A 16,213-nucleotide genomic window follows, 5' to 3' on the forward strand; every position below is an offset into this window, starting at 1 on the left:
ATGGTTCACTGGATGGTATGGAGTTATGGAGTTATGAAGTTTTAGGGCTGCGCTTTGACTCGCATCCTTATAGCTGTGGCACGAGCCCCGCCAGTCCGGTGAAGCGGTTCTTGTGCGATCTACAAGCCTGAGCATCCACCATGAATGGGGGGTGGGTTGCACTACAATGGGCTGTGTTTTCTGTTCCCTTGTCCAGTAGGTCTACAACACCAGCGTATTCAACCGGCATGGGCAAAATGGCACAACCCGGGCTGGGGGCTGTCAGCATGCATGGAATCAAGCGATCAAGTGGATCCAAGGCGTGGGGGGCCACCATCGGGGATTGAAAGTGCCTTATCCGGAAACCGGTACCCTGAATGGATCACGCTTCGACGATGTCTTTTGACTGTTTCATACGATAGTGCCCCTAAAGACCTATCTTGTCCCGGTCGATTTCGAGGCAAACTGCCCAAGTGTCAAGCAAAGGAACCTGCATCATCGGGTGGGTTAGCCGATAGCTCTACCGATATGTAGTATGCCCCACCCGCTTACTTCTCATTATACAAGCCGATCAAGAGATAAGTTGACCGCATACGGTGAGACGGATGCCAAAAAATCCCACAGAAACGAGCCAGCATCGTGATAGAATGCATGAGCCAACGTTACCGTGTGATATTGAACCCCAGGTCGGCGAAAATCCGCTATGGAACAGGCGAAGGGAAGGTGCCTAATTGCCTCGACGAGACAGGCGAAACGACTTGATTGCTGGCCCCAGTAAGCCAAATCATGTTACCAAAATACCTGGCGAGCGGTAATAAAGAGACGTAATCCACAGCCGCTCAGGAGCGTACCGCCCGTGGATAGGCCTCAATTCAACTCGAAATCCTTTCTCGGTGACAGACGGTAGCAACGAACTAAGTGGCCTGTTGAGACGTAGACGTGTATCGAGTGCTATGCTTTTTTCTCCAAGGGAGGTTCATCTTGGAATAGGTCTACGAGACTATTCGGTTTGGGGCATTTGAGCTGTCAAACGTATGCTTGCTGCTAGTATCGAAGATCGTTGGTTGCGAGGAATAAACTTGCGTCAAAAGCACGGCCAAACATAGAACAGGCTGCCAGGACTCGAAGAGCAATAAGGTAATATACACTACATACACAGTCTCACCAACTCCATATTTAACTATTTATGCCTCCGCGGCTCTCCGGTATAGTGGGGACATCCTCCTGCACACCACCGGTGGGGTCCGCAATGTGAGCTGATGCACCCTGCCCCTTATCAAAAGACCCCCGAATAACGTTGGGATCGGCCGGGAATACAAACTTGGAGCTTTTCCACGGCTTGACGTGCATGAGATACATCGTATCAATCTCCTCGAGTGTCCGGCCCTGGCCCTCGATCACAGCGAAATAGACCAGACCGGCCGCAAGGAACAAGCAACCCGCAAAGACATAGCCAAAGCGGAAGTCGATGGCGCTGACGATGAAAGGTGTGAAGAATGCCAGCAAGAAGTTCCACAGCCAGTTGGAGGCGGTGGCAAGCGACATGGCGCGCGCACGGTACTGCGAGGGATACAGCTCGGCGATGATGGTCCACACCATCGGGCCCCAAGTACTGGCAAAGGCCAGAATGAACAGACAAGCGAAGACGACCATGGCCACGCCGGCGGAGTGTGTTCTTTCAGGGTCAACACGATCAAGGGAGAAATGACCCACAGAAGCGAAGACCATAAAGCAGACGAACATCCACAGTGCGCCTGCAATAAGAGAGCGACGGCGACCATAGTGTTCAACCAGGTACAAACCAAGGAACGTGGATCCAAAATTGACCCCGCCGAGGATCATCTGCGTGACGTAGCTGTTGTGGATACCGGCACCGTTGAATACGGTGGTTCCGTAGTAGAAAAAGTAGTTGGCACCGGTCAGCTGCTGCAGTGCTTGTAGAGCCATACCGACAGCCACGCGGTACCCCATTGTCGGGGAGCGGAAGAGCTGTATCCAAGTAACTTGGCCATTGCGGACTTCTTCATCGTACTTTTCTTTGATCTCGTTGAATTCGATGAGGAGAGCGCGGTGGTTACGGGGAATGCCGTAAATCTTAGAGAGGGTATCGATGGCCTTGTCCACTTTGTTGTTGCGGTAGTCGTAGCGGGGACTTTCGGGGAAGAGGGCCATTCCGAACCCGAGAACTATGGCCCAAAGGTAGGTTATACCCATGGGAATGCGCCATGATGAAGTGTTGGTATTAGTTTCGGTTCCGAAGTTGATGCAGTTGGCGACGAAGATACCGAGCGTGATGAACAACTGGTAGGTGCTGGGACATGTTAGGCATCACATCCTTTCTATGATTCGTGGTCCGGGACATACCTAATCAAAGACCCTCGAATGTGTCTCGGTCCTGACTCGGCCTGGTACATGGGGACCAGCAAAGACAGTGCACCGACACCTAGGCCTGCCACCCAACGGCCCATAGCAATTTGATACCATTTCCCAGTAGGTGAGGAAATCTGCACCGTAATACCGATGCAGACAATCACACACCAGCCACTTATGGACCATTTTCGTCCCACACGATCCGCGATCGGGGCGGCAATCAATGCACCAATCAAAGTACCGATAGATAACTAGATAATCAATTAGCATCAAGCCACTTTAGAAAGGCCCGAGTAGGCCGGTGGTGTTTGGGGGGCCACTTACCAAACCAACAATAAGACCCGACCGTGCGTTGCTAAAGTGGTAGGTCCCATCAGAACCCAATTGACCATATCGTCGCAGGAAGTTCTCCATCTCCAAGAAACCAGAGATTTGACCGGTATCATAGCCGAACAGAAAGCCGCCCATGGAGACAAACAGGCCCATTATGGCGGAGCGCCATGTCAACAACGGGATAGGTGTATCGACCATATCGCTAGGGCCTTTCTCGTGGTCCGCCGTAGAGACCGATTCTCTAAGCGCGGTGTCGCCATAGATCTCCTCCGGCCGTTTTTGGAATTTCTGGAAGAAGCTTTTGAGACCCATATCGAATGATGCAGACAAGCGTGACGTATGCTTGTCCAGGCGTTTTCAATCTAATTGCTATTGTTTGCCAAGTCTTTGTACAGGTCTGTCGAAAGACGCAAAGGACGTCCCTTTTATACGTCCCTGGGGCCCATGAACAGGCCAGGTCTGGGTAATGGGACCAGATGCTGCGTCAACCCGGACCAATAGACTAAACAGGGATTTGATGACTCGTTGATCTGCCCGCGCTGAGGAGTTGCCTTTGGCGGCCGTCGGTCAACTCCGTGTTAGACCATGCGACAGCCTGCGAAAGCAGGAATCTGGGGAAGCGGGGGTTCGCTTCTACCGATTTTGTCGGCTCATCCATGGTTTCCGGGAGTGCCGGCCAGTCTTTTGCAAGGACCCAGACCTTCTGGCCAAGAGTGATATCAGTGGCGTGCCACGCAATGGGGTTCTCATTGTGCCTCGTGATGATGGTTTCCGGCTTTCCGGCCTGTTTGGGTGGCAAACTGCATGATGCACGAACGCTGCTCTTCTGGGGATCCTTAGTGATGAGATCCGTGGCAGCCATGACAGATTCGGGCTCGCTTCGGGCTCGCTTCCGACCACCCCACTGGGTGGTGAAGGTATCCACCCTGGGTGGCTTTACTAGAATGTGGGTCGCCGGGAAGAACGATGACTGGCATTCCCCAGGTCTCAGGGCCGATTTGGCGCTCGGTAGGCCGAGCAAATGTTCGGGATCATGCGGATACTACGCCACGTGTGCGCCTCATTGCCCTAATGCGTTTGACGGGCGTTGATCTACAACAATAGTTACCTTGAGGAATTTTGGGCATTGAAGACATGTGTGGTGTTCGGTATTCTATCTCGTGCTTGAGTTTGCATCCATGGCATGTTGTCAGGGGCTACATCGTGATTTCTTCTAAAAGCGACAGTCAACGTACCTTTTTGATGATATTCATATTCTTTAGTTTTAGCTGCGATTGCCGTTATGTCGATGGCATCTTTCCTCGTCCTCGATTCAGCGATGACAGAGATGCGATTAGTATGTTCAAGGAAAGGTATACACAAGTTCGGAGTGCAACAAGGGTAATAGCGGGAAAGGTTGGTTATGGATATAAGTATGAACATAAGTCTCAATATATATTTCATCAAACAAAAATGGGCATGTACACAATATCCGCATCCAAGATCAAAGCCAAGGTCATATATCCTAATCAACAACCCAAGTACTTTAACGCCGATTCCAAAAAGAGACGACGAAAGAAACGCCTCCCAGGTATCATAATCACAATCATCAAAACCATCCTAACCCTTCTGAAATAAATGAGAACAATGGGAAAATAAGCACAGAGCCGATAGGAATCTCAGACGGCCAGCCGTCGGTCCCAGCCGTTGACCAGGGGAAACTCATCAATCTCCCCCCTTGCCTGGCATTGGGAGCCCCTGGAACGGGCCAAGAAGAGCGATGTCGTCGGGACGCACCGAGGAACCTGCAAGGGAGGCGAAGTTGTCTTCGGCGCTACCCATGCTCTCGCCAGAGTAGCTCAGTGCGCTTTGCGTGGTATGTTCATGGTTTGGGGGGTAATCACCACTGCTCGCTGACCAAGCTTCAGGGGACAAACCATGTAGGTCATTTGACAGGGGTGCGGGATTGTTGAGCGTGGCGTCATTGGGTTTGCGGTTGTACTCGGCTGTGATCGAGGCGAATGGACCAGGATCATCGCCGCATTCACTGCCGCCATAGATGCCGTTGAAGATGTTGGAATATCCTCGGTCCATATCGCTTAGGACGTACTCCCAATCAGCCATGGTGATGGCTCCAGCAGTGGCGTCAGAAGGAGTGGAGCATGACAGGGCTCGAGGGTGGTCATACCCAATGGTCGAAGACACAGGTCGTGAATCCGAGCCAAGATCCAAAGAAGAGTGTCCTCTATCTGCAGGGTATTGGGCAGCAGAGAGAGGGTCATGCTGAGATGGAGAGATACTTGGCCAACTTGGAGACCGAATAGACTGAGAATTAAGCGGACTAGAGCCAGAGACGGTATTTCGGCGCGAAGATGGGGCCTGCATGCCGAGTTGATCCTTGCTGATGCTGTTGGTCATGCCAGACTTGAGGGACAGCAGCTGCTTCTTCGGAGACCTGAAAGGCTTGTGGGTTGGCGCCTCCATCTCGTGCGACTGCTTGGCGGTGGGCACAGTCCCATGATCGCAAATGTCCAGAGACACCAAAGTGCTGGCAAGTGTACTGAACTCAGCAGCTGCATCGGATGATTCGAGTTCAAGCTGCTCAAGAATAGCAACGAGTAGCTTCTGACTCTCTTTTGCCAACTTGCTGTCACGCTTCAAGCCCATGGTCTGCCACAATAGGCCAAGGCCGGAGAAGAGCATCAGCTCTTTCCGATTGATACTGACAGAAAGGCAAAGCCGACGTTCGTCCAGCAGCTGGAGGATTTGAACGATGTGCTTCGCAGAATCAGACATTGCCAAGACCGACGGAGAGCGAAGATGCTCTTCGGCGAAGCACACGGCCGGGCGGTGAATCAAAGATCGAATGAAGTAGTAAACGAGAGATAGGAGAGGTGACCGACTGCTCGTGACGTTAGTGCTAGGCTTGTCCTGGCTGAACTCTAGGCGAAGATGGGGAGGTAGCGCGTGAAGCCACTCCTCAAGCTGTCCTGCGGCCGAGCGCAACTTGGAGACGCAAACGTCGTATCCAGACTTGGAAGGGTACAGGTCCTCCAAAGCCTTATTCAGGATACGCGAGGCGCCGAAGAGTGCCAGGGCGCTCGAGATGCGGGTAGATTCACCGGGCAGGGTTGGCAAGAAGCCAGACTCGGTGACATTCTCATCATCCACATCAGCAGGATACTCGGTCTCAATATCAGTCTCGCGCAACAGAACAGGCATTCCAGTAAGAGCGGAGCAGAAACGGTCCAAGGTGTATTGACACCAAAAGACCTTCTTGTAGGTTTCACCTTCCAGAGGGTTGGAGGACGAATCCGCCCGGATCTGGTGCAGATCCAGCTGGTGGCAGATATCGACGGCAAGGGCACGATACCGCAGCATACTCCGATAGTCGCCCTTGGTCATGCAGTAAAGCTGGGCCAGAATGAAGCACTGCAAGCCTCCGATGGAGGTTTCGCTGGAGAAAGAATCAAGAGAAACAGTCCAATTCTGCTCGAAGAAAGCAGGGTCTTGGTTGGTTCGCGACTGCCCAATCAATTAATAAGTTTCGTCTTACCCACGGTGGCACACTTGACACTTACACTTGACGAAAGAGCTGCAATTCCGAAAATCAGATTCAACTGAGCCATAAGATAGACATCATGTTTCAAAGAGTCGGAATCGTTCAAATATTCCCCATAAGCCTTTAGAATGGTCGGACGGTGAACAACTGGGTACAGCGGCGCCCATTCCTGGAAGAAAATATTGATGAGTTGATCCGACACCAAGCGCGGTGGCGTCTTGACGATCTGGTTGGGAGATCCACGAGAAACGGATGGGGACAGTTTCGTCAAAGTGTGGAGGGGAATTTTCGATGTCGACTTCCCCTGGCCGACAAGTTTCTCGTTGAAGGTATCTAAATGAAGTCAGATCCTGGTTCTGGGTGGCGCCTGCGAAAGATAAAAATCTTTCCACATACCAGCAAAGCCTTGGGTGGTTGAAAAGGCGGAATAAGGATTTCCAGACGACTTCTGCGGCCTAGATTGAGCAGAGGATTTTTCGATATGAATCAACCCCTCTCCCAAGTCCGAGGTCGGAGATTTGTTCGGTCCGGTCATAGAGGGAGGTCGCATAGACGCCGATCGTTGCGGGGGTGAGAAAGAGTGTATCCGCGACAAAACGTCAATCTTCTCATCCTTCTCGTCCAGCAGGTCCTTCAGATCTTTGACCTCCCCTTCCAAAGTCCGCACACGCTCCTCCAGGGATTCGGTATATCCACGAGGGAACGCTCGGCGGCTCAGTTTGTCGCTCGTTTTACACTCGAACCCAACGTTGGCACATTGTGTACAGCATGGGCGAATGCCATCGCAGCGGATCTTTTTGCTCCTGCATCGGTCGCAGGCCTGGGCTATCCGGCTTTGGGTGCCGGTGCCGCCGACCTTGATCACTTTCATCGGCAAGATACCAGGCATTTTGGGGGGACAGGCGGGCGCATCGGCCGTCGCGGTTCACGAGGTTCGTAGGTCGTCCAGGAGTGGTCGAGTCGAGATGGGCACAAATAAGCTGACCGTTTTTCTGGGCAGAATAGTAGTTGAAGGCACCGTAGCCAGGTTTTGTAGTGACTGAAGGCAAGTTGGAGGAGGGGGGGAGATGATGGGAGATGATGGACCGGGTAATGCAAGCGTGCGTATGCTGAGTAATTGGCTGGGGACTGCTGACCCACACTCCCACCAATCATATGTCGCAAATTTAGTGTACCGTCATGTATTGCGGCGAAGGTTAAATCGTCTCCCCTTTTTCTTTTCGGCTACCGTGTACTCACCCCATGGGGCGACAGAAGCATCGGGGGGTTTCGGATGCGCGTCTTCACTCCTACGATTTCTTCACCAGACTCTTCTAGACCGATTTGATCTCCAGCCCACTATCGCCGCCCCCCGGGATTTACGATGCCGGAGGATCGTGGGATCCTCCCGAGGTCCCCCGGACTCCACCCTCCCGCAATCCTTGGCTGTACCGAATATACCGCCGTACACGCCTTGAACATGAGCGTTTAAACGTCTCCGTACGTGTACATGCATTGGCACGGGCTGTGATACGAAGCCCAAAAACGAATGAAACGCTGGCTCAGCCCCCTCCACTCAACGAACTCTGCTGCTCACCCGCAAAGTCATAATGCGATCATCGTGGGCTCGGATAGAGTTCTCAAGGATCCCCCCGTCTTCGGAAGTGGTAACAGTGACCACATCCGAGGTCCCCCCCGGCCCCAGCCTCGGCGGGCAGTTCACCCCAGCGCCACTGCTCATGCATCAAACTTGCCAGCGCAACTTTCAGCGACGATCGACCATGGTAGCCCCGCGGATCAGGGCCAACTCACGCAATAACCTCTCGTCCAAGACGCTGAAAAAGGGAACAGGGATGGGGTCATAGGGGACCGGCGCCACGTCGGTTTCAAGCTCAGACGTCCGCTCCCCGCAAGTATCGTCTTAACGTGAGGGGCCTCGTGCTCACTCCGGTATTCGGCGCAAATACCGGGTGGCTCCCGCATGTTCTGCACAGTTGCATGACCGCCGTCTGCATGCGCAATAGATAGATACGACTGCTAGATTTGCCTACTGTCTCTAGCAGTAAAACCGTGGAAGTGGCGAGATCACCCCAACCGTTCATGCAGGTAAATTACCCATGGGGAGACAGGTCTTGTGCATGATGCTGTCACAGCATCCACGGCCAATAAAGGAACTTCAATTATGATGGACGGGATTTGAACCCTTCCATTTACTTGCTCGGGATTTGGATTATATTCCAGAGATCCCCACGGCGAGTATTGCCCGAGCGAAGCCCGACAAGGCCATGAACCATGGTTTGATTAGTACAGCCCCACCCAAGCCATCCGTTGCAACCGGCTCTGATCTACAGGACTCCACGGAGTGCCTTCAGGGCCGCCAACGCAGGCAGAGACGGGCGCGACTTGTATTTATGGGCTGTTCACGTTGGGTTGCCAGGCTGCCTGTTTCCAAGTACGCCGACTGACAGTGTCGAAGAACCTGCCGAGTGTCCTGCTCAGCCCTAGGAACTCAATACGTCCTGCATCCCTGTACAGACTAGTTGAATATCAGATCATCAATGCGTCAGATACCCGACCACACCAGACTAGGGACCCTGTATTCCGCAGAATAGAAGTTAACGTCATCTGGAGACACCCCGGATATGGTCAACGTCGATCAACCCAATTTCAAGAAATCTCCGCTCCAACCCTCGGCGAGTTTCGACGGTGAATGATCTACATCTGTCCGCGAACGGCACGGGCTTCACAAGTACGAAGTAACGTAGTTGACCCTCTTTTCGCTTGAACCAGTAACGGCTGATGTATTTTCTCTGTTTCAACGACGGAGGACTCCACGCTATATGCTTCCGAAATGGGCTGTATGAATGCATCGTGCTTTCGGTTCCGGGAGGCCTCCAAGCTGGACATAGTTCGACCCGTTGCCGATTTAGTTCTCTCCATGGATCTAGATTCATGATTATATCATGAAAAGTCTTCCACGTCCTCCGCCTGGGCTTGTTGAGCGAGGTAGGCTGTGACCGTTTCAGATCCCAACAGGTCGGTTTTCTGGAGCAAGGGGAGGTTAGTGATTGCCTGGCAGCTGGAAGGTGTCACTAACCTGCTTTACGAGATCTTCGATCGCTCTTTGCAGCAAAACACCTTCAAGTGTCCGTAGTTGCGAGGCCAGATTAAAAACCTCCGGTCTGAAAAGAGCCTTGAAAAGATCCTCATTCTCGCGGAGATTTTCTAGTACTTGCTCCGTCTCATGAAGAAACGAGAGCTGGGTCTCCACTCGCTCGAGCACCAGCACCACGGCCCGCAGCTGGAAAATGTCCCACGACGGATCTGCCGCAAGGAGTTCTCGGAGTTGCTCCGGGGACTGGATCTTTTCACCCTTCCAGGTGGCTTCTAATTCCTTCGTTCCGTCTGTTGTTTGAGCGATGCCTATGTACAGGCCATCTTCTTCATTCACACTCGCCCACCAGATGAGAGAACTGTCCCAGGTGATATGTGATGCTGCTGCTAATGCTGGCGTGTCTTGGTCCTTGCCACCTACAGTAGAAAGCCTGATTCCGGGAGTATTCCGACAGAACAGACTCTTGGCAACTCCGAGTGGATCGTCATCGGGGAGGGACAAATCCAAGACAACCTGCCTGGCTTCGGTCCGGTCGGCCTCCAGAAACCCGTACGAAAAGATCATCTCCGATGCAGACTTTTCATCACCGTACCTAACATTTCGGCGATCAGTCATGTCGTCAATCATGAGGTAGTTGAAAAGTCTCACGAAATCGTCACCTCCTCTCCCGGTTGGAGACTCTCGCCCCAGCGCAACTGAAGAACAGCATTTCCGGCGGAATCAGTATCGTACAGCGCTTTCACACCTGCACCAGCGACATGATTGGCCATATCGATGCAGGGTACCATCGCATGTCCACTCCCCGGCAAATCTACCATGCGCGACCGATAGGCAGCATCGATGTACCTCCAATCATCCATAGTCAATTTGCCCGTGTTTTCATCCCACCAGCATTGCTGACACCAGGAGATGCTTTCTGTAGAATGACGAAGGTGCTCAAACTCTCGCTCAAGGGAGGCAGCCTTCGCATCTACTGCAGCAGCGAGCGAGGTTCCTCGTAACAGCTCCAGTTCCTCGGTAGAGTAGAAGGTGGGCAAGGGGAATGATGGAGGGAGAAACTGAATGTATTCCGTCCACGGGCTCGACACACCAATATGCTGAGAATTGTCTGGGCTTGCATGCGTGATCTGGACCAAAAGAAAAATCATAATTGCGCCTCTCGCTGTCTAGTTTGGGTGAGTGATTCACGTATATATCAGAGTGAGGGTGGAGGCACATACCATGCCAAATTCATCAACTGCGTCCAATACCTCGTGCAAGTGCCGGTCAGACTTGGCATAACCATGGACAGCTTCTAATGATAGCACCAGATCATACGGGACTCGGAGGAGAATCTCTGGTTCTGCATCGCTGTCCTTGCTAGACCTGGCTTCTGTTGCCACAATGGTATTGCCCTTATCTGCATCGCCTTCGGTCGTTTGAAGATTTTGGAAAGCGACTCCATTTGCATCGACTCCATTGAGGCGGAGCCAGGCTGGAAGAGAGTCCGTCGGAAACGACTCCCGCTTCATGATGAATGTGGAGCCGGAAATGTGATAGGATGAATTGTGCACTGATGGGTTATCAGATATGGCGATGTCTTCTGGTTATTGCACGCAGAATATTATCAGATGTAGCCACTCCCATCCAAGGTTAAGTTGTTCGCCGAGAGGGCACTAAAGTCGTTCGCCTCCGACAGGTCGTGTGAATGACATTTACATGGGACATGAATGCTCCCGTCCTACCTGCCTTTGGCGGGGAGACAGACAGCCAATGGGGTCCGCACATCATGTTGGATGAGATAAGCAGAACACTGTCTGCCTGATGTCTCAGGCCAGCATTTGGCCAGTGGTCAGTTTCCTTTTTAGAATTTTGGTGGAGGCGAGTTTGACCTGAATTTTGATGAGATGAACCCTTTTCTTGAAATTCGTTTGTTAAGGTTCTTTGGCACCCATAGTTCCGTGGCCGTTTCTGACAGTTTTGGTATTACGGCATCCAGACGTCATCACATAGACATCCTGAATTTCAAGTCGTATGTAATCATCATTAAAGGGAAAGGTGTCAAGAACGATTGAAAGACCATTGTTGTGCTGTATTCTTATTATCCTATCCGTTTTACGTCGACACCATCATGCCCGGAATTCGGCTCGTCTCACCAAAGCTATCGGCTGCTCTGGTCTCTCGCGCTTCTCGAACGTCTATCTTTCCGACACAGCCAATCACACAACCAGCAGCTATCAATATCCCTGGAGGCACTCGAAACAAATCCATTTCAAAACCATGGGAAGGATCTCAACCTGAGGAGCATACCATCAAGCGGGCTAAGGAGGGCGAAGCTGAGGACCCGGCCACAGCTGGAGCGTCTTCGGGTATGAAGGAAAGGGAAGTGAATGAAGGGGTCGCCGACTCTACCAAATCGCAAGGGATGACGGAGAGAGGCGGTCGCAAGCATAGTAAAAAGGCCAAAAAGGAACACCCAGCAGCCCCGGAACCGATCATTGGGATGAATGATGAACGGGCGGAGGTATGAAGGCTATGATGTCCTGATTCTTCTTTCAATGTGGCTGACCTGCTGTGACTGAATAGAAAGGCCACTAGCCGCGAAATTGTACATGGTGGCTATACCGTTGGCGTCATATTCTACTTGTGTTTGAAATGGGATAAATCTGATATGGCATCGTTGAAGCCGTGGCCATTGTTTCGCGTCATTCGCATCGAGACTGTACATGGATGGACTATGATTTACCGACCAACCTTGAAAGATAGGATCTAGAGTTTGGTATACCATTAGCATATAATTTGAAAGCAACGATCTAGGAATCGAACTCACATCGTTTTTCCCAACTGCAACAATGTCCTCTTCAGATACTCGAGTACCTCCTACTCCTTCAACATAGGAGATGGGCACATCACCCATCACTTTTCGAGCCACGTCCCCCACTGTGCTATTTCTATGAGGGGTCAGTGGGATCTTCATGATTATGACGAATGCCACTTACTTCTTGACCAGAACACAATCGCGGAATACCGCACTTCCAGCTCCTGAGCTGAACGTCTGTACGTTTCTCACTGGGAAGATGGGTACCAGGCCCAAACGCTCTGCAGCTCGAGAAAGACATTGGACCACACCAGTGGACCCGAATCGGTACAGCACCATATCTTTCAAGTTCTCGACTCGGCTATGGCATCCCAGATGATTAGCAAGAGAAAATGGGGGTCCTCGAGGATGCACACTTACGCCTTCAACTTCTCGTCCATCTCCTTGAGGCCTCCGCCGTCCGGTTCCCCCATGTCGATCAAATCTTCCCGGGTATCCAAAAATTCGCTACCTTCCACATACTTAATGTACCCCTGCTTGGCTAATCGCCGAAGGAAAACTTCTGATATAGCGGAGCAAAGGACAATAGACTGAGGATCTTGCATCTTGGCAATTTTGCTGATATTCTATATTACCTGCATTAGTAGTACATTTGCATCATTTTTTCGACAAATTAACATACCTTGTCCGCATCGGGGTGATCAATCTTGTTCAGGGCGTATACCGTGGGGAACTTTTCATCAATGAAGGCCTTGACCACGGTCTCAACTGTTTCATCTGACCACAACTCAAGAGGCTCCTTCAGACCGAGACGGTCCAGACACCGTGCAACGATGGAAGAGGTACTTCCGTATCCGGAGAACTGGCCCTGTAATGTGTCGATCGGGTTTGCCTTGGTTGCGACATGTCTCCGCTTTATAGATCCCCTAAATTGTAATGTTAGCACTGCCTCCGCCAATACAAATACCAAAAATCTTGTCACTGACCACTTCTCCATCAAGTTTCCTAGCACCCATCGCACAATTTCTGAATGTAGCCATTCAATGTCCACGGAAGGATCGTATCCTCGTGTAGCTTTTCCTTCAGCATCTGTGGTTCCACTCACATCCACCACATGAATTAGGGCATCGGCATGCCGCAGGTCGTCTAAGAATTTGTTTCCCAATCCTCGTCCCTGATGCGCTCCTGGTACAAGCCCTGCAACGTCCAGTAGTTCGATGGGGACGGAGCGTCGCCCTTCATGACAACCACCATAGTTCGGCTGGCATCGGTCTGAAACATTGTGTCGCTGGCATGGGCATTCAATCTGAAGGTATCCGATGGCTCGCTGAGGGTCAATGGTCGTGAAACTGCCGCGTGTCAATCGTTAGCGCAAAAGTCGATAAGGCGGGGATGCTCGTCGCAAGTGGAGGAGGCGGCTGCACGCACGGAAAATTGCCTATTTACGCCAAGTAAAATTAGCCATTACTCTGATGCATAAGATTCTGGATTCAGCGTACCGACTTTGGACGTAGCATCGGTCAAACTGTTCAAGGTTGTGGACTTTCCGCTTGACGGCTGTGCCCCTCACATGGTCAGCGGGGTCTTGACATTGGGATGGGAAAGACGGACCTTGCCCACCAGCCCAATTAAAGGATCCCGGGGCATCTTAAGCAATTTCACTCGCTATGAGAACAAAAGCAACGAGGAACGAAACGCTCTGATATATCCAGTGGCACGCTGGCCGTCGAACTGCGATAAGAAACATTTTCTGCCATGCTGAAGAGGAAGGCGGTGTCGCTCTTTGTCTACACAGGAACAGGGCGGCGGCGGAGCAACTGTGCCGCAACCTCGGACGACTCAAGCTGAAGGCTAGATGCTTCGCTATACACTATTTAGCATACGATTTTGGGGCGCTCTCTAGAATTATATCAATTAGTGATTCATAATCCTACAATTTGACATGCAATTTGCTAGCTTTCTGGGCACTCTAGACGAAGACTAGGATCAATTGAGTGTGCAAATGAATGGCCTCCAAACTGCACCTCAGTGAACTATTGCCATAGACGGCGTTGCCATGGAATTGAGAAAGACCAGTGACTGAGTACTGGCACTAACACGCTTGCTTCATTGGGGAAAAGCTGACCGCAATTCTCTTTAATCTGCATGACATCGGAGTTCCGCAATAATAGACGTCGACGGAACAGCATTACATGCTGTCTAGTGGAGCTATGACATCGGCACGGACGAGATGTGCAGAGGACCTGCAAATCTTTTCCATTGCCTTAAGGGGGAAGCTGATCCAGGGCATGCGACCCCTGCCTCCATAGCTCGGAGGAGTTACCATCCAATCAACAGCCGCCCTGTACGATGACTGTCTCCCGGAGATGTACGAGCTCAGACCCATTATCAACCAAGTACAGGCCTTCACAGTGACAATGGGGCTCAATTTGATTTTCAAGGATGAAGTAAGCTTCTCCTGCTGGGCTCGGTGGGGAAAAATTCAGACATACTTGCTATCCACGGCCGCTGGCCACGCATGTCGTCATCCCAGCCGCAAACGTCACAGCCAGTGATATCTTGTACCAAACAATAGCCCCTTATAAAAGGCCATCACGATCTCCATTCACACCTTACATCCTTTTCTACCATAATATAAGTGTGCCCTTGCATTTCGCCACAAACTTCCTCGGAAATATCAACCTTGCTTTCTTTATACTGCTATACAATCTTCAACATGACCGACCAGACCTTCCACAAAACTCGCCAGGACCTGCGTAAGCCCGAGTCTCGCCTGGCTCGGCAGCACGATGGTAAGGTCCCCGCCGATTCAGATGTATCTAAAATGAAGGTGTGTAATTTTCATGTCAAGTTTTCCAAGATATACCTGCTGATCGTCACATAGTCCATCATCGATACGAACACCGACAAAGCCCAGCAAATCGACCAGGCCAAGGCCAATCTGCCTCTACCTGAACAGCCCCCAGTTGCTAGCGACTGGAACTCCTCCGACCAGCGAACCGTCAACGTGGGCTCTGGTAGAATTGAGGGCCCCATCTCTGGTGACAACGATACCGCTCTCCGCGGCCCCGCCACAGCAGGAAGCAGTGCCCGCATCAGCGGCGAGGAATTACACCGGCCCACTGCACCGTCCGGCAAAGTCGGGCGCCAGGGGGTGGAGGGCCTAGATAATCTCCCTTCTGATGCCAAGTCACGTTAACTACAAAATTGATTGGACTACGGGATCCATCAGGTGTATGATAGCCATCTTCACGCGGAGTCATGAGCGAATGAGCGAACCCCAAAATGATTGTGTCAAGATAACTTCCAAGATTGTAATAAACTGTAGCATTTAATCTAGATATTTCGGGAAGTTGTCATGTATTTTTTATTAGAGTCGTCGTGAACAGATCTGACGGGAATGTACGTGTTTCAATAGAACCGACTGAGGCATGGATGCGTCCAACGTCTTTACTTTGCGAAAATGCACCCAAAGATATAACAACGATTTCATGTACTCTCAAAACGTCTTGACACTATGCTACAGAACACTAGTTCAAGTAAAAAAAATCCAGATCTGGGTAAAGATCTTGTGCTGTTTAGCGTTCAGATTTCCTGATTGGGAAAAATTATGTGTTTGTACTGTTTGTCAATGCTGAGGCCCAGTCTTGACGTCAAACACCCGTCTCCTCGCCATACTGCCAGGTTTTTTGCAAACACTGGGGAAACGACGAACCTGGGAATGCCATGGTTGAATAAGCATGTGGATCCTGGCCCCTCATCAGTGACAAGTTCTCGGTTCCAGAGGCCGTGGATCAAGAGCAACTGAGAAGGCATAGGCTCCACTGTCACTTGGGTCGAAAACCCCAGTCCGCCACCAGGTGCGTCTCGATCGAAGCTGATTGACGTGACTGCACTGGCAAGATGAAGATCATAGGCCCCCCGAGAATCGTAAGTGTGACATCACTGGCATTGATCTTGCATCTGATCGCTATGTGGATTTCAGAGCTATATAGTTTTACCGTCGCATCTGGCTCGTTCCATAAACCTATTGAATTACAATCTCCTCAATCTTGCAAACCTTCTTCACGCCTCTCCTTCCATTACACACGCCTAATTC

General features: G+C 51.3%; 7 protein-coding genes across 7 annotated transcripts; 2 read left to right on the forward strand and 5 right to left on the reverse strand.

Annotated features, from left to right (window-relative positions):
- Window positions 1-1,155: 1,155 nt before the first annotated feature.
- Window positions 1,156-2,994, reverse strand: N7482_005856 (sugar porter family MFS transporter; the record flags this gene model as incomplete). Its single annotated transcript, XM_056687981.1, has 3 exons — window positions 1,156-2,290; window positions 2,344-2,600; window positions 2,674-2,994. The coding sequence occupies 3 exons, from the start codon at window positions 2,992-2,994 to the stop codon at window positions 1,156-1,158; spliced, it is 1,713 nt and encodes a 570-aa protein (XP_056543536.1).
- Window positions 2,995-3,184: 190 nt separating this feature from the next.
- On the reverse strand, window positions 3,185-3,935 carry N7482_005857 (uncharacterized protein; the record flags this gene model as incomplete). Its single annotated transcript, XM_056687982.1, has 2 exons — window positions 3,185-3,724; window positions 3,918-3,935. The coding sequence occupies 2 exons, from the start codon at window positions 3,933-3,935 to the stop codon at window positions 3,185-3,187; spliced, it is 558 nt and encodes a 185-aa protein (XP_056543537.1).
- A 451-nt stretch (window positions 3,936-4,386) lies between these two features.
- On the reverse strand, window positions 4,387-7,112 carry facB (C6 transcription factor FacB/Cat8; the record flags this gene model as incomplete). The annotated part of the gene is made up of 3 exons (XM_056687983.1): window positions 4,387-6,186; window positions 6,243-6,556; window positions 6,620-7,112. The coding sequence occupies 3 exons, from the start codon at window positions 7,110-7,112 to the stop codon at window positions 4,387-4,389; spliced, it is 2,607 nt and encodes an 868-aa protein (XP_056543538.1).
- Window positions 7,113-9,163: 2,051 nt separating this feature from the next.
- On the reverse strand, window positions 9,164-10,867 carry N7482_005859 (SET domain-containing protein; the record flags this gene model as incomplete). The annotated part of the gene is made up of 4 exons (XM_056687984.1): window positions 9,164-9,247; window positions 9,300-9,909; window positions 9,966-10,483; window positions 10,538-10,867. Coding segments are annotated over 4 exons (1,542 nt in total), but the record flags the coding sequence as incomplete, so codon positions are not given.
- A 560-nt stretch (window positions 10,868-11,427) lies between these two features.
- On the forward strand, window positions 11,428-11,894 carry N7482_005860 (uncharacterized protein; the record flags this gene model as incomplete). Its single annotated transcript, XM_056687985.1, has 2 exons — window positions 11,428-11,820; window positions 11,883-11,894. The coding sequence occupies 2 exons, from the start codon at window positions 11,428-11,430 to the stop codon at window positions 11,892-11,894; spliced, it is 405 nt and encodes a 134-aa protein (XP_056543540.1).
- Window positions 11,895-12,038: 144 nt separating this feature from the next.
- On the reverse strand, window positions 12,039-13,761 carry N7482_005861 (Ygr210 GTPase family protein; the record flags this gene model as incomplete). Its single annotated transcript, XM_056687986.1, has 9 exons — window positions 12,039-12,065; window positions 12,127-12,247; window positions 12,296-12,475; window positions 12,535-12,740; window positions 12,797-13,040; window positions 13,101-13,463; window positions 13,543-13,552; window positions 13,614-13,639; window positions 13,685-13,761. The coding sequence occupies 9 exons, from the start codon at window positions 13,759-13,761 to the stop codon at window positions 12,039-12,041; spliced, it is 1,254 nt and encodes a 417-aa protein (XP_056543541.1).
- Window positions 13,762-14,830: 1,069 nt separating this feature from the next.
- N7482_005862 (uncharacterized protein) lies at window positions 14,831-15,313 on the forward strand (the record flags this gene model as incomplete). Its single annotated transcript, XM_056687987.1, has 2 exons — window positions 14,831-14,944; window positions 14,999-15,313. 2 exons carry the CDS (start codon window positions 14,831-14,833, stop codon window positions 15,311-15,313), a joined length of 429 nt encoding a protein of 142 aa, XP_056543542.1.
- Window positions 15,314-16,213: the final 900 nt, after the last annotated feature.

This window comes from Penicillium canariense (genome assembly GCF_028826845.1).
Source record: "Penicillium canariense strain IBT 26290 chromosome Unknown utg000003l_segment0_segment0, whole genome shotgun sequence".
NCBI lineage: Eukaryota > Fungi > Ascomycota > Eurotiomycetes > Eurotiales > Aspergillaceae > Penicillium > Penicillium canariense.